This window comes from Sceloporus occidentalis, unplaced genomic scaffold (genome assembly GCF_023333645.1).
Source record: "Sceloporus occidentalis isolate IW3139 unplaced genomic scaffold, rSceOcc1.0.p SCAF_7, whole genome shotgun sequence".
NCBI classification, from domain to species: domain Eukaryota; kingdom Metazoa; phylum Chordata; class Lepidosauria; order Squamata; family Phrynosomatidae; genus Sceloporus; species Sceloporus occidentalis.
This window is the reverse complement of record NW_028316987.1, coordinates 14,540,591-14,561,819: the sequence shown is the minus strand read 5'-3', so window position 1 is coordinate 14,561,819 and position 21,229 is coordinate 14,540,591. Positions and strand designations below refer to the sequence as shown.

The window sequence follows — 21,229 nt, the reverse complement described above, 5'->3', positions numbered from 1 at the left end:
TACACTTAAATGTATTATGTGCCTTCAAGTTGACCCTCACTTTTGGTCACCTTATCCTATTATTTTCGTGGGAAAATTTATTTAGAACTTTGACATTGCCTTCCTCTAAGGCTGAGAGTATATGACTTGCCCAAGGTCATCCGATGGGTTTCCAAGGACTTGAAATCTTGTCTCTTAGAGTCTTAGGCTGCATCCGCACTGCAGAAATAACCCAATTTGACACCACATGAACTACCCTGGCTCAAGGCTATGGTAGTTCTGTGAGACAATTTTCCTTCTCTGGCAAGAGAGCTCTGGTGCCCCAACAAACTACACATCCTAGGATCCCCTAGCTTTCAGCCAAGGCAGTTAAACTGGTGTGGTACTGGATTATTTCTTCAGTGGGATGCAGCCTACATGCAGCACTCAAATCACTACAACATGTTTGCACTTAAAAAGATTATACAGTAGTTGAATTTACACAAAGCATTGCCCTGAGGTCTGCCTTCAGATGCCCAAATGCCAGAAGATAGCCGGCAAAACATAAAATTCCTTATAGGTATTGCAAGCCTCTTCTTCTCATCAGCTGGCCACAAGCCGCTGACATGTCATCAGACGCTTCATTGTTCTCCTATAAATATTCTACATTTGTCAAACTCATGCTCAGTGTTATTCTGTAAATGCTGAGGATTTCTAAATAGAACATTGTCTTTCATGTGGACTTTTGAATGTAACAATTTAGTTCTCAGAAACAGCCAGTAAAACCAGCAAGCCTCTGAAGAATGTAAAATGCACAGAGATCACTGAGTTAGACTTGTCCCATAGGTTGCATCAGGACAAGCAAATGCTAATGAAACAAACAGTACAGTATTTTAATCTCATCCCACCACTGCTTTTGTTATGGTTTGGTTTATTTCCAGTCACATAAACTCAAATAAAAGGTGGTAATGAACTTTCCAGTCTATTTAAGGCAAGACAGGGTAATAACAGAAACCTTAAATGTTGCTTGTTTGTTTGTACAATGCTATATTGTAGGAGAGTTTTTTGTGTTAACTAAACAGTACAGGGGAGAATCAATCTTAACATATTGCTCTTGCTGCTATGTGTCATTCACATCACAAAGCTCTGTGGGCAAACGGCAGCCCATGAGGACCTTCAATGTAGTCCATCTGATGCAAAATTCATTATTGCTAAATTCTATAAACTGCATTCTGTACAGTTTGCCAAACCGCTGTTTGGTGGGCCAGAGGACCATGTTTTTGTTGAAGATGGTGCATACAGAACAGTGGTTCTTAACCTGGGGGTCGCAATCCCTTTGGGGGTCGAACAACCCTTTCACAGGGGGTCGCTTAAGACCATCGGAAAACACATATTTCTGATGGTCTTAGGAACCAAGACACTGCTCCTCTATATGTTGGAGGTCACCATGACACAAGGAACTGTATGAAAGGGTTGCAGCATTAGCAAGGTGGATGTGCTGATGTAGAGGGTGATCCCTATGTAAACTGCATTCACCCTCCCCATGTAAATCACAGCACATAGGTATTTGATACGCTTGCAGAATATGATGTAGTGGGAAGGACAAAGAAGTCTACCCTCCCTTCTTTGCATGCCTATGCAGGGACAGGGCATACAGGGGGAATGTTGAATATGTACGTGTGTGAACCCACATGCTGGGCAAACCATCCAGCTAGCCAGAGCCCCATCCAATACTGGCTCCAGATATATTCATAAATGTGTAGTGCCCACGTCTATTGACACATGTGGCCTCTGAAGGGCCAAAACAATCCCCTTTCTGCAGGAAAAACATTTGAAGCACATTCTTCAACATGCAGTCAGGCCTCACAAATGAGAACTGAGGTAATATCTTAATTAAAAAGAATATTTTTAAATTATCTGTGAGGACTCACAATAACTGAATGTTTATCTGTATATCAACACACACACGCACAACATTAGTAATCTAGAAAGTACTCACTTGTCTAAAAAGTTATTTTGTAACTAGTTACTGGTGTTTCCCCCCCGTAATGAGCTGGAATAGAGTTTTGTTTTGCCTGTAAGGCCATGGGTGCAATTCAGTGGGAAGAGAACAGGTTGTCTGCCTATTACTCATTATTGAGTATGTCTGTTCAGTGTGAGTATTGGGATGGAGAGGAGGAAGAGTCACATGTGTGGTTTCAAGGAAGGAGTAATGGTTTCGCATTTTTCTCAGAATCTCCAGGGTGCAATATCTGCACGGACTGCTTAGGGGATTCCTGTATTTTCCAATGACAAAGTAGAAATAATAACTTATTAGTAACAGGCTAATTTAGCAGGTTATCTCTCAGTAATAGTAATAAAATCACCTAGTGGTAGTATTACTTTACTCAGAGCACTGAGTAAAGTAATTGGTTCCTTTAAAAAACATTCTAAGCACCGTCCCTACACACAGAACATATGTTAAGGAACTTATAGGCCTTCCCCTTGTCAGTTTTCTATAGAAGGATTTAAAATATTTTAGCTTTGTTATAACAGAACATTCAGTCATATGAATACTCCAGCCAGACTTCACTGTATATACAAGATGACCACCATTACCATTTCCGAGAACTAGGTCTTTGTCTCTGTAGGGCATTGGTTAGGTTAGCCTAAATGACTAGTTGCCACTCTCCACAAAATCAGAATGCACCAAAAATACACTGTGAAGTTCTGAACTGTACAACAGCTTTGAAAATTGTATTAAGAGATTAAGAAAACTCCTCCGTGTAGATAAATTACACTGTTGGCAAAATCACTAGTCCATGGTTTAGAGGAGTACATTCAAAGGTGGGATGCAATTCAAGAGACTGTTTCTACAGATACAGAAAGTGATAGCATAGTAAGCCCATTCTTTATCAGAGAAACAAGTTGCTGACAAACAAGAGGAGGAATTCTTCGGTTTATATCTATTATGCCACCATACTCTGTAAACATAGGCATATACAACACAGCTGCCCAGATGTTCCAGAGAAGGACACTTTTTATTGTTGGCACAACATACATATCTCATTATTGGAAATAGTCAAGTGCACCTATAAATGGAATACATAGCTGCTGGCAAGCTGATAAGCAAATGCTGGCAAGCTGCTGGGCTCACAAGAGTCTGCCTAACTTCCCACCTCACTACTGTGTCCCTGTATTATGTTACTTTGAGGAGCTTGCAAGTTGTCCCTCACAGTGTAACATATGGAAGGCGGAAGGTGAAATGATCACAAGCAGAGGAAAAAACTCCAAAAGTTCAGTTTGTGACAAGCTCCTGGGGTAAATAATGTCACGTGGACAGAAAGAAGCAGATCAAATATGATTAATGTTTTACTCTGAGTTATTTTCATTATCTAAAGTTTTAAACTGTTCTAAGCTGTTCACACTAATTGTACCCTGAGATATCATAAGGAAAGGTGAGATATAACTATTTGATTAAATAAATAAGAAACAAGGAAGCACGCTGAGGAACTTACAATGTAATTTTTTTGTTAAGAAGTCTATACAGATTCATGGCACTCCTGTTTTAGAGTTTTCTTGGCAAGATTTATTCAGAGTAAGTTTTTCATTGGCTTGAAAATTTTTGCAAAAATTTGTTTTGACCCTGGGAAGTTCAGGAGACTCCAAATGTGATGGAAATGGCTTCTACATTCCCTAGAGATCATTTGGGGGCACTCTGGAGCAAATGCGCAAGCACTCACACACACACACACAGCTTGGGAGACCACACGCAGCCCATGGCTGCATTTGCCTAGGTTGTGAGTGCATTAATATATCAATACTGAAGGCTGGTTTATGGATTTTTATTGTGACTATTTAATTCTGTGATGTATATGCCTGGTTTGCATTGAGTTGTCCATTGCCTGCATGCTAATTAATTCCTTAGTAGAGTTCATATAGACACAATACTAAACACAAAATATTAATTTCTTATCTAGCTAGACCTCTGTGTTACTGTGACAAATCTGCTAAAACAGGCTACTGACAATGTCTAAGGATTACTTTTATCTCAAGTTTCATTTCACATATATAAGTATCCAGAGAGGACAATTAACACAGCCCAAGATAAAATGCAGACACCGAGAAGGTAAACGATGCATGAAACCACACAAACATGGGCAAGCAACTAGTATTGTTTTTCTTGTATACAATAATGGTTAAGAATTGTTTAAAGCAAAAACCCACAGCACCCACAGTTCTTGCAGGAGATCAGTAATGGTGCGAATTGATTTTATCATTGTCTTAATGATACAAAACTTCCTGCACTACCTGGTCGCTGCTGTTTTAGATAATGTTCTTCGCCTATTCTCATTCTATTTCCAATCTTTTTTAAAATAAATCATTAGTTCTCAAACTGCAAGCAGATCATGCCATCCTCACACTGGCTGGCAGAATTTCTTCATTTACTTTAAAAGTTCAGAAAACAAAGTGTCAATTTGTATTGATTTATTTCTTTAAGACATTTCTATACTGCCTTTCATGAGATACAGCACAGTCAAAGAAAATGATTATTACGTTCTTTAAAAAAAGCAACTATACAATGGGAATAAAATTCCATGAAAGGATGGGATCCCACTGAAAAGCCAGAGGCCCTTTACTCTGCAGCAATGCCTTAGCACTGCAGTTGTAATAAATTACCATGTAAACTAGGAAAGCTGCACGAAAGCAAGAAACATGTGGGAAGTTCTAAGCACATGCTTTAAATGTCTTATGCTAGTCTTCTAATGTCAGTGTTTCATTAAAATTCCAGCCCACAAACATTATGCTCATTCATAGCAATGAGTTGCAGACATGCTGAAGCTGCATTTGAGGCGTCCCTGCATTCATTTGTTCAAGGGATGGCTGCAAGTAGGTTGGAAGAACCTGAGAGTCCATGAAGCCCAGGAAACACTGACATCAATTGCACCCAGTCAATGAGAAAAACAGCCATTTTAAAATCGTGTTTTGGGATCCCAGAGATTCTGTCTAATCCAAAGGATGCTATTGTTATCATCATCACCATAACCACGGATACAGAGGGCTGTTTAAATTCACTCAGAGAGGCTACAGAAACTGCATCTATACTCCAGAATTAATTGTGTGTCACTGCTTTAAGTTGCCATGGCTCAGTGCTACTGGAATTTGTAGTTTTGTGAAGTATTTAGCTTTCTCTGCTAGAGAGCTCCTGGTACAAATCCCATGGAGCCATGATGGTTAAACTGGCATCAAATAGCATTAACTCTGCATGATTTTCCACCCAGAATGGGAGTAAATTATCCTAGTCTCTCTTCTGCTCCTGCAGCCAACATTTTAAGATTCAAAATGGAATCATAGCCACAAGCAAAAAGAGATAATAGCAGCTGACCATTATCAATATCTAAAGATGTTCACCATGACAATTTTCAGAACAAAGACCTAAAATTTCTTTACATTTTGAAGACATAGGGAGAAAAGGGGAGTTCCAAAACAGAATTTAAAAAACAAAATCCTTTGCAGATTGCAAATTGAAAATCATTTTGCTAATATTATAATGGCACAACTGTATCATATTGTTATCATTATCACGTTTGAAAATCACAGTTCAACCAAGCAACTACTACAAGCTTAATTTCCATTTAATTTTGTTTTTTAGTTACAAACAGAGTTACAAGATCCTGGACTATAACAAATCTCTTTCGTTCTTCCACTTTATTAGGAGAAGAAAACCAGCATTAGCAAAACAGAAAACTATTTAGTCCCCGTTTCCAATAAAAAAGACCTGGAAAGAATAATGGGAGCAGGAATTGCAATGATTGGATACTGTATACTGTCTTACATAAAAGTCTTCCTGTAAATAATTTGAGGGTGTAAATATGTGAATCCTTTGTCTTATACTTTTTATTCATTATTCCAAAAGAAAATATTCCAAAATCTATTTTTTCCAATTTTCACCCAATTTTCATCCCTTGCCCACACCAGTTATTTTCAAGGATAAAAGGCCTGGTATTGACAAGAGAAGTTTGGTTTCTGAGACCACTGACTTCACTGTAGTACTAGCTACAGATACGCTACACTTTGTGTAGACTGGGAAGAATGTCTTTGGCAAAAAGCATGGTGAATCTGATTAAGAGGGCTTTAAACTAAATCCTTGGGAGGGTGGGGTAATAGCTTAAGCTACAGAAAAACTCACACTAGAATAAAAGACAAGAACAAGCAATGCTTTAGGTGTCTAAACACCAATACACAGAGTTTGGGAAACAAACAAGACAAGCTTGAAGTCCCGACCACAGGAAGGCAGATATGACTTTATAAATATATCTAACAATGACTTGGTGAGATGACTCCCATGATTTTAATAGAAAAAACGAGGGATATATTATCTTCAAAAAGAACAGATAAAGAAGAAAAGGGGGATTAATTATATATGTGTGTTTTTTTCCTTGAGCATCTTCAGCCATGGGATTCAGCCCAGCATTATATGTCAAAGATCAAATCACTTGTACAGAAATCCGTGTAAGTGATTAAACTGGGCCAGTGGAGAGAATTTGGGTAAAAATACACGGAGGAAGAAATAAAAACAACATTGTGGTGGGAGTTTACTACAGGCCACCAAACCAAGACAAGGTGATGGATGATGCACTTCTGAAACAAATCTCAGAAATCTCCAAGAAGCAAGATCCAATAGTTATGGGGAATGTCAATTATCCTGATATCTGCTGGGAGACTAGATCTGCTAAGCATAGACTTTCCAACTAACTCCTGATGTGCCTTGCAGATAATCTACTCTTTCAAAACGTTGACAAAAATAAAGGATACTGGCATTCCTGGACTTAATCCTAACTAAAATAGGGAGAAGTTGGGCACTGAAATCAGATCAGTTGGTACTTTAGGGGGGAGTGACCCTGTAATGCTAGAATTCATAAATGTGGGACAGGCCAAAGAAGAATATAGTGAAATACAAATCTTGGGTTTCGGGAAAGCTGATTTTATCAAGTTCAAGGAAATTCTGGGCTGAATCTATGGCTGAAGATGCTAAAGCAAAAACACACATAATTAATTTCCACGGAAGAAGAAAAAATGTGAAACATATGAAAAAACCAAGGTGGCTGCACAGAAAACTCAAGGAGGAAGTAAAAAAGGGAGGGAAAGCATATATAAAAAAAGGAAAAGAAGGATAAATCACCAAGAAAGAAAACAGACATGTACTCCAAGCTTGCAGGAATTTGTAAGGAATGTTAATGCTCAAAATAATTAGAGATTGGCTAGGGAAGCAGGAAGCAACAAAAAGTGTTTTTCAAATATATTCAAAGCAATAGAATGACAAAGGAAATGGTAATCAGAAATCACCTAGTTAATCTAAATGAGTTCAGATCTTAAGGGCCAGATTAATTTCATCCCAGAGTATTGAAGGAACTTGCTGACACAGGCCCAAAACACAGGGGCCAAAAGAAGTGGCTTCTGGTCGCTTTGGGAGCATGGCATTTAGATGAGGTACACCCCCAATGCAGCACAAAGCCACTCCAATGTTATGCTCTGTTCCAAAGGAGTAGGTTTAAAGCAACTCCTGGTGACACAGCTTGAGACCTGTAGTGGCAGTGGTCCACTTTGGGATTGGACCATGTGGTCACCACAGTCCCAATTGCACTGACCATCTGTTTCACTCCATACTCACAGAACCACTTGCCTTCATTTTTGAGAAATCTTGAAGAACAGGTGAGGTGCAGAGAACTGGAGATGAGCAAACATCTTCTAACTCTGCTTCCCCCTCCCCAAAAAAAGATCCAGGAAACTACAGGACTACTCTGACTTCTGTGCCAGGAAAAAATATTAGAACAGATTATACAGGCATTTGTCTGTCAATATCTTGATGACAATGTAGTGATTAGAAGGTATCAGAATGGGTTTGTCAAGAACAAATCCTGCAAAACTAACCTTCTATCTTTTTTTAAAAAAAATCAGGACACTAGTTTAGCAGATGGTTGGCATGCTATGGATTTCATTTATATGGATTTCAGCAAAGTATTTAAGTGCTCATGATATTTTAATTAGCAAACTGACTAAATATGGAACAGATGGAAATGTCATCAGATGGATCCATTGCTAGTTAGTAAACCATGCTCTAGAGCTGTCATCAGTGGCTGTGCTTCAAACTGAAAGAAGGTCTCAAATGGAGTGCCACAGAGTTCCTGGGGTTGAAGCTCTTCAATACTTTTATCGATGGTTTTGATGATAGGGTCGTAGGAATCTTTATCATATTTACAGATGATACAAAACTGGGAGGAGTAGATAACACATTGGAAGGTAAGAAGAGAATCCCAAAGGTACTGACAAACTGGACTTTGATAATCTAGAAACCTGGGCTGAAAATAAAAAGAAATTTAAAAATATCTAGGCTATAAAACAAATGTAAAAAAAAGATGTAGACAGGTAGACAGAGAGCCAGTGTGGTGTAGTAGTTTGAGCACTGAACTACAACTCAGTATCACCACTCAGCCATGGAAAGCTTCTGGGTGACCTTGGGTAAGTTGCACTCTCTCAGACTCAGAGGGAGGCAAAGGAAAAACCTCTCTGAGCAATTCTCGCCAAGAATACCCTATGAAAGGATCACTGAATGTCAGAAACAAACTGAAGGCACAATAACAACAAAGACAAGTTGGAGTGAGTTTAGAGAAGGGCAACAAGGATGATAAGAGGTATGGAGAACAAAAAGTATGAGGAGAGGTTGAAGGAACTGGGCATGATCAGCTTGGTGAAGAGAAGACTGAAAGGTGACAAGACTGCACTCTTTAAATATTTAGACTGCCTCAAAGGGGAGAGTGCAGGCTTGTTTTCTGTTGCCTAAGACAGTAGAATGAGTTCTAATGGTTTGAAGCTATAGGAGGATAGTTTTGGATCAAACACTGAACTTCTTGACAGTGAGAGCAGTTTAGCAATGGAACTGATCGCCTACAAAGTGGTAGGGTCACCTTCTCTGAAAGTCTACAAAAAGGAGCTGGGCAGCTAGATGTTAGGGATTCTGTGGCTGGAGATCCTGCACTGAGTAGGAGGTTGGGCCTATTGGCCTATAGGGCCCCTTCCAACTCTATGATTGTGTGATCACATTTCAGACTTATTTGTATTGGTTCATGACCATATATGATTCAGGAAACACACACAATGTGAACTTTATAACAAGATATATTTTATTAACAATTGTACAGTTGGCCTTTGATATCCATTAAGGTTTAGTTCCAGGACCCTCCCACTGTGGATGTTGAAGTCCCACTATTCACAGTAAGATAATAAAATGGTGTTCCTTATATAAAATGGCAAGATGAAGGTTTGCTTTTTGGAATGTATATTTTTAAAAAAATATTTTCAAAACATGGATGGTAGAATCTGTGGATCAAGAATCAGTGGATACAGTCTGTAATAGTCCCAACAATCTCTTCTGTATATTATCTAAACGTACCAGACAAATGAAAAAATTAATGCAAATCCATATTTGAATCACTGGCAATTATTTCCGTTCCTGGAATAGAATCCTGATGTAGGGTGCATGAGTTACCTAGAATAATTTCCATGCTTCAGGCAACAAGATCTTGGAATATTTCCAGACCTGGGGCCCTTTTACACTGCACAATTATAGCATTATGATTCCACTTTCATGGCCATAGCAACATCACATGGAATGTTAGGGTTTGGAGTTTGGGGAGGCACTAACACTCTCTGCCTGAGAAGGTTCCTCCCTAAACTGAGAATCCCAGGATTGCACAGAATGAACTATGGCAGTTTAAGTGGAGTTATAGTGCTATCATCATGTAGCCCCTGATATTTTCTCTCCACTAAATGATTGGTACACACTACATAACAATATTCAGCTACCAAAAGGAGAGACTCAATTTTTTTCTGCAGTGAGCCTTGTCTCCAGTCCCAGGAATGGAAAGGGGCTCATTGTGGTAACTCAGTGTGAAGAGACTGTGCTCTGTTCATCCTCAGAGGCACCACACATAAAAGGGTTGAGATCTAAATAAGTCATAGAGAACAAAAACAGAAAACAAAACATTGTGTGCCAAAACAAAACTGATGCAATTCCAACTGAGAGACAAATGCAGAGGTATGACACATTTCCTGGCAAGCTGCAACAAGTCGCTCCTTCTTGTCAACAAATAATCAGCAATGTGGCCTTTTTCTTGGAAGCAGCATAAGAAGGGAGAAACAGTGGCCAAACAGGAGTGAAAAACAGGTACAGCAAAAGTTGTGCAACTTTTATTAGCAAAGTGCAAGCTCCTGCGTTTCATAGCATCATTCAGACTCAAAATATCACTGATCCAACAGATACAGAAAGAGAGAAAAACAAAGTCCTAAGAATCAAAGATGTCACCAAACAAAACTTTTAAAATCTCACATAAAGGTATGTACTTATAATAAACTCAAAACCAAGCAAATAAGAATGGAAATTCAACTTGTCTGTTGACAGACATGTTGTTACCCAGGGCATTCCCTTTGATGCTCACTGATGACCTCAGCTATGCCAGGAGGCATGTTCACACATAAGGAAAACAACCTGAACTCCATGATCCCAGTGATCACAAAGTTACTGCTGCTGTTCTTCACCAAGTGATATTTTCTTAGTTACATGTGCTCAAAAATCGAAACTCAGCCATTTATTTAAAATGCCATTTTATATACAGCAAGAGACACACAACCCTCATCTGTCCTTACCCAGAACAGAGATGGCCCAGAGAATTGCTTTGTTGCCCAAATGGAAACCAAAATATTATTTTCTGGCTTTCACTGGCTTGGTCCTCCTCAGTCCTTGCATGGCCAAGAAGACACAGGGACTCTTCACACATTGTTCTTCCCTCAAGACCATCTTAAACACCAAGTTAAGGAAACACTGGAAACAAGATGCAGTCTCATTATCTGACACTGTCACTTTTCCTCTATATGATTTTACACATCTTTGCCAGATGAAGAAGTCAGTGAGATTCAAAAGCTGCCATAACATATTTAGTGCCTTTTGGGTGGCCTACTAAAGGCATCAATGTAATATGTATTTTGGATTTTGTTATATAGAGCTATGATAAAAAATATAATATGAGGCACTAGCGAAGAAATAATACTAATTTCCCTGTTCCGCCTATAAACTCAGCCACCAGGCACTGGAATCAACATATCAACAACAGCCTGTATCAGATTTAACACGTAACAGCCAAATCCTTCTACAACAGAATTGCTGTTGTTGTTGTTAACTGCCTTCAAGTCAACCCCAACTCATAGCAACCCACTGGACATCTCCGAGAACTCCTATTCTCCACCACACTGCTCTTTTCTAATGAGTTATGCCTTCTCATGATGTGGCTGAAGTATGACAGCCTCAGTTTAGTCATCTTAGCTTCCAGGGAGATTTCTGGCTTGATCTGTTCAAGAACACATTTGTTTGTCTTTTTAGCCATCCACAGTATCCTCAGCACTCTTCTCCAGCACCACATCTCAGATGAGTTGGTTTTCTTCCTATTCACTTTCTTCGCTGTCCAGCTCTCATATCTGTACATGGTGATAGGGAATACAATAGCATGGACAATTACAACTTTAGTGTTCAGTTGTGTATCTTGGCACTTTAGGATCTTATTACCTAGTTCTTTTATAGCTGCCCTTCCCATTCCTGACCTTCTAATTCCTTGACTGTAGTCTCCGTCCTGGTCAATATTTGATCAAAAGTAATGGGAAATCTTTAACTATTTCAGTTTCCTTGTTATTTAGGTTGAATTTATGTAGATCCTCCAAAGTCATTATTTTTGTTTTCTTTATGTTCATCACTAAGCCTGCCTTTGCACATTCTTCTTTAACTTTCCTTTGTAACTATTCAAAGACTATGCTGTTTTCTGCTAGTATTATGATGTATCTGCATATTTTAGATTGTTGATGATCCTTCCTCCTATCTTCACTCCTCCTTTTGCTGAGTCTAAACCTGTTCTTCCTTTGATATTTTCTGCATACATGTTAAACAAATATGGAGATAGTGTGCAGCCTTGCCTGACCCCTTTGCCAATTGAGAACCATTCTGTTTCTCCATATTCTGTTCTAACAGCAGCCTCTTGCCCTAAGTACAGATTCTTCAACAGGACTATCAAATGTAGTGGCACTCCCATTTCTTTAAGAGCATTTCATAGCTCCACAACAAAGTAACTAATATTAAATGGGTCACCAAGTAGAAGAGGTAGGGATGGAAAGTTAGGTTCCCCTGATCTCAGTTTTAAAAACAGGTTGTTGAAAGTGAAAGCAAGATCAAAGTAACACTACTCAAAGAAACAGGTGTCACCCAAAGAGTACCAGTAGATGAGTCCTGCTATGAACTCTTCAGTTGGCTCAGATGTATCCACTTAATTGAGAGATTAACTGTTTTTAAGAACTGGAGAGCTTGACATTTTGTCAAACTTTTCAATACAAATAAGCATTGAATGCCACAACAATTTGCATTCCTGCCAACTACACAGAGCACAACAGCCAGAGCAGATAACCAGCCAGTGAATCCCAAGAAATCAAGCACAGTTTCTGGGGTGTCAATTGTGATAAGGAGAATAGTAAACTTGCTAGAGAACAATGGTAAAATCTACACTAAGCCTCTGTGCACAAAATATAAGCAATCTGCAAAGCCTTAAAAGGGCTTCGTCTCTGCCTTAAAACCCATCCGCTCAGACTTATTCATAAACATTCCAAAGACCTGAGTAGCTGCAAAACCAGACATTTTTAGTGTTGGCATTTCATCCTCCCCCAGGATTGGATTTCCCCTCTCTTTCAGCAAAACTACTTTCCTGTGCCTCAGGCAGGTGTACAATCATCCAGATCAGAGAATTTTCTGTGCACTGCTGGGCACTGGTTTTCAGCTGTGTTATAGTGTCTACGGATTAAAAAGAACATAAAACTGGAGACCATTTGGTGTAGTTTTGAAGGACTGGTGAAATAATTAAAATGTTCAACTCTGATAATGAGAGGTGAAGATTTCAGTTAAACTCCAAGCCAGAGACCAACAGAACAGATCCTAATTTGTACCAGGAATAAATAAAATTGAGCTGTTAAACTTGGATGGAAAACCAGGAGCAAGCAACAATTAAGAACACATCTCTAAGCATGTGCTGACTGTATTTCTTTCACTGCTGATTAATGAAAGGATACTCTGCTGTACTATCTGGGAGCAGTTAGCATGTTTTCATACAGCAGGCTTAAAAGAGGAGCTTCTATGTCAGTGGTGAGAAATACAAGCTTCCCCACCACTCCACAGGTGTTCTTGCAAACTTCTTGAAACATCCACCACTATGAGTTATACTGGCTAGACTTGATGGAGAGCCACAGTTTTCCACCCCTGTTCTTCATGGAGAAGATCCCTAACATGACTCATTTTACAAATTGCAACAGAGAGAGCACCTCATTTGAATAGGCGTTTTCCCCCCAGATCATACGCTATGATAAATAGGCCACTGACTACATAAAGTCACATTACAGCAAGTCAGATTTCAAAGTTATACAGCAGAAGAGGGTGAGTGTTGGCATTCAGGTAGTCACATCAGTCCTCCTAGGGCCATCATAGCAAACCTATGGTACGTGTGCCATTTTTGAGAGCATGTGGAGGGTGGGGAAGAGGAGGAATGGGCATGTGCCTGTTCCTTCTCTTCTCCTACTCTCCTGGGTAGCCAAAGGCCCGGGAGGGAAGGGAGAGGTGCATGTCTGTTCCTCCTCTTCCCTCACCACTCTCCTGGGCCTTCAACTGTCTCCGAGGAAGTCCTGCCCCACAGAAGATAGAAGTCCCACCCCCCCATAAGTCCTCCTCCCAGCACTGGATGACACCCGGTGCAGGAACACATATGAGTTTTGGCATTCGGTCTCTAAAAGGTTTGCCACCACTGCCCTAGGGCCTTAGAGAGCTACATCCCTATTGCCCTGAAAAAATGGGGAAATTTTCCCCAATGTTTACTAAAAACCCTCTGGGGCTCAAGGGTCAATTCTATCACATTTTTTGCCCTCTCTGGGCAATTTTAGAGGTAATAAAGCCCTTTCTGCAACATGAAGCAGCTCAGATGTTTACTTCTGGTTTGCTTCCCCTTTAAAAAGGGTACATGCAGCCTTCCCCATCCCCAAAATACAAAATTCAATCTTTTTTATATACACAGACAGCTACAATTTGGAAACGGAGGCGGGTTACAGATGGGCAGGGGAAGACGTCTTGAAGGTGTCTTCCCCTGAATATGGAGCCTCCAGACCGCCCGCCCCGGGGGCGTGGCTAAGGTGGATGGGGCTTCCACACTGGGGGTAGTGAAGACGCCTCACCTGGGGCCGTTTCTTACCCGCAGCTTCCATACCGTCGCCTTGCAGGACGCTGCAAAGAGAGAGGCAGCTTCTGCACGGGCGGCCAAAAACGCGGCTTTTTTTTTCTTTTGCCGGCTGGCGGATGCACAGCTGCGGCGGTCAGCAACGGCGGCAGAAAGCGTATGTGCACATTTAAAGCGCCCAGGCCCCTTTAAACTTTTCCCCCCACCCTACCCAAGAACAAAGCTGGCCTCCTGCCAGCTGGTGATGGCATCCTTGTCCGCTTGCACGTTGCCAGTCTCACTGGCATCATGGATGCCTCCTCTCCTTTGCTCCCCGTGCTCTTGCTGAATCTGCAATGCACAGCCACAGCTGTCGCCGCTGCCACCGCTGTCCCCCTGCCATCCCCCATCACCTCCCTTATACATATGTAAATATTTAAAGTTTTAGTGTTATTTTATTGTTAGGTGAAAATGGCGCAGGAATGTGTGTAGGGGTTCACTTTAAATTCCAAACTTTCCACAATTCTAGCAGCGCATGCGTACATGTTGCTCTAGGGTTAGGGTTACGAGCATTAAAATAGAGTGCAGCTGTGCCGCAGCTTCCACAGCTGCCTGGCATCTGATGCTGCAATTAAAGCCTGACTGCAAACCAGGACCCCGACTCATTATGCGACGCAGCAGACACGGAGCTTTTAAATGGGCAACTTAAATTAGCGGCGTAACAATTCTGGCGTATCGGTGCATCAGCTTACATACAGAGATGCGCACGTACGCCGCTTATCAAAAAGAAGCGGGAAAAAGCGGCACCTTTTTAATGCCGCTTCTTCCCGCTTGGGGCGTGCAGGCGGCGCGTTCATGACGGCATTCAGGTAAGGCCCATCTAAAGGCTACACCTTCATGACGTCATGAACACACCCCTTTTTGCCCGTCTGTAACCCGCCGGAGTCTCTTAATATATGTCCTTTGCTGTCCTACGGTCCCAGTTGGGAGAAGCAGAATATATTTGTAAGCAGATTCACACATGAGCTATAGAAACAATACATTTCTGCCACAAGCTACTTGTGTCAATTGCTCGATTGATAGCTCCACTGCTCATCAGTTTCATGTTAACAATCTGAAATCTATAGAGGATTATAGAGAATGGATGGCTGAGAGTAAAGCACTGCTGCCAGGGAATACACCCACTTTGAGACTACAATTACGGGGGGAGGAGTATCAGACAGTTATGAATCTAATTTAAATATCAGGAAACTGCTGAATAAAAAGTTAGGCAATGCATTAAATCTTTGGAATTGCTTTTTTAAAAAACAGAATCATCATCATTAAAATCATATCACATAGTAAAGCTTGAAACAGCAAGAAATATTTGCTAGATACTGTTTGCCCCAGACAGAACATTTGCAAAGCTACAGTGGGTTATTAGGTATTTCCTCCTTCAGGGTTGGCACTGGACAATCTATAATCATAATAAAGAAAGGGTTGAAAAGAACAAGTTGCCTTTGTAGTTCTCTGGAGGAAACAAGCAGCCAACAGCAAGCAGTAAAAATAGCTGCAAACTTAGAGCTCTCCAGCCAACCAATTTCAGTAACCCTAGGGAATTAACCCTAACTTTAAAAAAGAGAAAGAAAACAGCCGAACTTCAGTGAGTACCCTAGTAATATCTGCATGTTTCTGAAAGTTACAACTATAATCAATTCAAACACTGTGGCCATGCACACACACACACTTTCCCCTGACAATCCTACCTTATCATCACTGCCTATTTAATCCTACAATAAAATAACCACCCAAAGCTAAACTAATGTTTACTGAAGAGTTGAAAGTTGCTATACTAAAAAAAAGTTTGCATGCGTAAAAATGTTTTCTGTTCACTAAGTGGCAGAGAAAACACTTGACCAATCAACTTGTTCTGTAGACAGAAATTCCCTTGCTACTCATTTATCCTACCTATCATTTATCAAGATCTGCATGTTTTCCTACTAAACAGATGTGGGAGGACAAGGTTTCACGTAGTTGCCATGCTGCTCAGTGGAGCAAATCTTATTTAGCCTGTGGTTGTTCTTGCCAGCATAAACATGAGCTGTTCATAGTTTGATGGCAGGGGCACTATTGGTAAGGGCATTATGGAGGAGGTACCAGAAAAATGCTGAATCTAAAACTAGGCATCAAGTACATTTTTGTAAGATTTAAATACACATGAATAGGCAACTGAAAAATGTTTATAGGTCTGCAAAGCTTTGGCTGCAAACATCCACAGTAAATGTGGGATTAGATAGGAAGAGAACACTGGGACAACCCTATATTATTTTAGTTCTATACCTGGCTGGATGAAATAGAGTCATCTGCACACTACAGCATTAGACATAATCCAGTAGGGAGAGTTGCATTAGCACTACAGAAATAATCCAGGTTAACACCAGTTTAACTGCCATGCCTCAATGCAATGGAATTCTGGGAATTGTAGTCTGGCTAAAGCTAGTGTTTAGCTGACAGGGTTTAGACTGTAAGTAATTGTTAAACTCATAAGTCTAGTTAACGGATTAATGACTTGTAAGTAGGCAAAAAAGCTGGATGACTTTGATCCAGCCATCTGGGATCTTGCCAGGTCATGACTGAGACTATGAGGCGTAAACTGCTGAACTGGTTCTTGCCTTTCCATTCTACAATCCAAATGAAGTCAAGCAAGGAGTGAGAGGGAAACAACTATTTCTGCATGCTGGGTTTTTAATACAGTTCCCACCTGCAGTTAGGTTATAAAGAATTCTTCAACAACAGGTGTTCTTTTAATTTGCTAGCAACAAAACCTGGGCACTAGAGACAGGGGCTATCAAGAATCCACCAAGCAGCAACTCGTGATGAGTTCTCCTTCTACAGAGCATAGTCTTGTTAGCCCGTACTAAGAAAATGAGCAGGTCTCTCTGGGAACTGCAAAAAAGAGCAGCAACTTCCCTTAGACATGTCTAGTGGAGGCATCCCAACAGCAGATCTAAAATCTTTTAACTGTCTTGCTTTTCATTTTAAAATGAAATAGAGTCAGTTTCCATGGTTGGACAAGGTCTGTTTTCTGAGCTTCACAGCTCTATCTATAAAATAAGAAACCATGCTCTAGGGCTATTGAAAAACAAGTAAGAATTATAAAACAGTGATGGGACAGGCCCACTGCTTTGATGTCCTGCTTATGCTGCTATTGCTGTAAGGTTGTTAAGGACATCCGAAAGGCTAAGGGTGATAACAGAATGCAAGGCTGGATGCTGGTCTAACCAAACAGCTCTCTGCTGACATTTTCTTAAAGCTCCTTGAGTTCTCATTGAGCAGTAGAAACTTTCAGGAAGGTAATGTTATATAATACTATCAGAGGACTCCACTATTATAGTGATCCCACATGGCAAAGCACAACAAATACAAGTTAGTATTTATTGTTGGGTCTTTCTGAGCCCTCTTTGCTCATATTGCTTAGAGACTGCATGCCAGTGATCCCTGGTATCTGAAATCCTTAACTGGTTATCATGAGATAACTAACAAACAGTGTAAATCTGTAAACTCCGTATCTCAAAACAATGGAGTTCTCTCAGCCTTAAATATTACCTCTTTAGTGCTTGTTCACAGTTCCACAGAGGTGGGCTGTTTTCATGTATAACAGAAGCTGCAGAAGAGAACCAAGTTCAGCAAGATGGTGCCACGTTAGCCAAGAGTGTATACTTCAGTATATGAACAAGACTATTCAACCAAATCCTCCTTCTCAACAAAATATAGTACCTTTCTACATAATAGGGTAAAAAGTCCTCTTGAAGACAATTATCAGTGACTCAGCACTAGAGCATCCATTGAGCTGTGCATATGATGGTCATCTCCTCTTACAGTACTTTCCTGGCAACAAGAGAGCTGGCAAGTTTAATATGAGATGAGACAAACATTTTTAAATTCAAGACACCTAGTTAGCACTTAGAATATGTTTGAGCATTTCTTAAGAAACCCAAAGACAAGACATTTATATATATAAGCTCATTAGCTGGAGAACATTTTCGAAAAACCAAGATCTTATCCTTTCTCATATAATAATGTAAGCCAAACGTCTATGGTTTTGTCACCTTCTAATGAGATTGATGCTGTCATATTTTTGCAATGTTCTGCATTCTGCAGAAGGAAAACAAGTCAGTCTTTGCACAAAATAATATAGACAAAGACACTGGTAAGGGCAATATTTGGAAATCAGTAAAAATATTTCCATCTTCAAAGGTATTTGGAATTGAGGTTGAAATTATTTAGCACGCAGATACTCCAGTGTAAAATTACTGAGTTACAGTTTATTAAGAAACTCAATTCCATTTCTCATGGCCTGAATCAAGATATTTTCCATCCGCTGTAGGTGTTAATTAGTCTATTAATGAGAATTTTCATTCTATATATTTTGTACACATTTAAACTCCCATGTAATTATCATTACATATTTAGCATGATGTAGTGGTCTGAGTGTTGGACTATAACTCTGAAATCTTGCCAAGAAAACCCTTGAGAAGATCGCCGTAAGTTGGAAGAAGGTGGACAATGTACAGTATTTGCATTTCATTTTCCCCACTCTCATTGCCTACTTCTCCCACATACCTGACAGCTAAGATAACATGTCAAGAACCTGATGAAGTAAAATATAGCAAATGAAAGCTCATGGCACAATCAATGTAATGGCCTTTGGGATGCTGCAAAACTTTACTTATGTTCTCTTCTGCAGCCTATCACTTGTTAACTCAGTCATTTGTGAAGGTTAATGAGATCCATTGACATTAGAAACTGAGCATTAGCAATAGCTATACACAGTCAAGTAGACACAATACTGAAGATCAAACATAGGCATGGCCTTGATTTTCAACCTCGTATTTGTAGAATTTAATACTCACAGAGAAACCTGGGAAAATGTGGCATATGAGAGAGCCTAAGTCTGCCCTTGCCAATCAATTCCTGCCCACAATTCCAGAACCATCCCATCAGCTCTAAGTCCAAAAATAAACCAGCTTTGATTATTTATTTATTCTAAAAAGCACTCCGGGTTGTAGTGAAGTATAATGAAGTTTTCTCCTAACAATGTCACTCATCTATTAGCATTATATGGGAAACATAAAACTGACAGAAAACATTTGTTTTCAGAAATAATACATGGTTCCACCATTAGGACAAATAATTTAATATTCTGAAAAACCCTACAACTCCCTAGAAATGTGTGCACAGAGCAATGACAGAAAAGCTAGAAGACAAAGATGGATCATCCCTAAAAAGTAAGCTGGCCACCATTTTCTCCTACAGTGAGGAATAAGAGGCGAGGGCTGGGCACATATTCCATTTGCACACCATTAAGGTTAAGTCCACTGGGCCTCAGTACCAGCAGATTCTGAAACCAATCTTATGACATAAAAACAGTGAGTTGCATATTGCATTCCACGTTTTATTGAATTTATTGAAAGCTTATCACTGGTACCACAATAAAATTTATTCAACACTACTTAACCTCCCCTTCACTGTGGAATTGTATTTGTAGTATGAGCTTCTAGTTCAAACAGGGAAATGATGATGCCATGAACTGACACATAGCCCACATGGACTGACTGCAGGCCAAAACATGCCTAAAAATACAGGAGCTCCACTGATGACCAATCACTGTGTAAAAGGTTACAATGTACAAAGTCTCCACACTGTTGTCTAAGAAAACATCTATCTACAAGAGGAAAGAGGGATGTGGTGCCTGGAGCCAAATACTCCTAATACCATCGGCCCTCCATATCCATGCATTCAAGCATCCACAGATTGAAAATATTCTCTCTCTCTCTCTCTCTCTATATATATATATATATATATATATATATATATATTCCAAAAAGGAAACTTTGACGATGCCATTTTATATAAGGGGTGCCATTGTATTTAATGAGATTTGAACATCCACATATTTTGGTATCCATGGGGTCCTGGAACTAAACCCCAGCAGATAACAAGGCCCCCACTGTACTTTCTAAAGCAATGGAAGACATGCAGCAAGTTTCTAATTCTAAAGGATGCAATGCAAACCCTGAGGGACTATTCCTATATGCATCTATTTTGATGCAAGGCCCATAAAATTTGAATTAGCTGATCCTAAAGAAATTTAACACTGTAGCTCAGGTCTTTAGTGTATTGTATTAGGTTATGATATCCAGGTATCTAAGGCTGAACAATGGACAGACTACATGTTTGACGTTATGAGGCAAAATCTCACAGAAAATATTTATCTATTTTATATCCCACCTTTCTCCCAACATGAGATCCAAGGCAGCAATATAAATTATAATACCTTCAAAGTATTATAATACCTTAAAGTCTGTTTACTGAATCCAAGGGGATTACTTATGCCTCCCTAAGTTGAACTCCTCCACCAGTCATTCTATGTGTACTCAAGCTCACCTTACACACACAGTCATTTCATGACTACTCAGTCTCCGGGTGTCAGTTCTGTACAATACTGCTTCATGATGACAGATAAAATAACAGTTGTGAACAGAATTTATATATTTAAACAATGCAAATACATACTAGTTCAAAATAGCTTCTGCTACTTTATTCCAATCTTCTCAAGTGTAATGTAAGAACATAAAGTGTCCCTGTCTGACCTGTGCCATCATCATTATGAAGTATAAGTAACTTTACACACACAGTATGCTCTCAGGATACACTGCTTTCTTTTAAACTATTTAATCCTGAATTAAAACAAGAATGGAATTCAAAACTTGTTGTAAATATAACATTCCTGCTGACACTCCCTGCCCTATAAAATGTCATTACTGATCTTGCATGTCTTGCCAGCCTGAGATCAACTGATAAAACATCTACAGTAACATAAGTGGCTTACAATCATGAAATTTTATCTCTTTCGCATGATGTAGGGTTTAGATTGGAAGAAAGAGCTACAAACTTAACAGGTTAAGCCTTTTGACTATGGAAATATAGTGGGGAAAGTGACAGATGCTGACATTCTGTCTGTC

At 39.8% G+C, this 21,229-nt stretch overlaps 1 protein-coding gene across 2 annotated transcripts in view; it reads right to left on the bottom strand.

Moving 5' to 3' along the window:
- Positions 1-21,229, bottom strand: part of LOC149309239 (unconventional myosin-Id) — a 181,368-nt gene that overhangs the window by 152,534 nt on the left and 7,605 nt on the right. Inside the window, exon 1 of one of the 2 annotated variants that reach the window (XM_089532024.1) lies at positions 10,642-10,872. The exons of the other annotated variant lie outside the window; for it this stretch is intronic. Coding sequence (XP_089388150.1) covers positions 10,642-10,772 — 131 coding nt within the window. The 5' untranslated portion in view covers positions 10,773-10,872. Of the gene's footprint in view, positions 1-10,641; positions 10,873-21,229 lie in introns of those variants that run through there. 2 annotated transcript variants of the gene reach the window in all.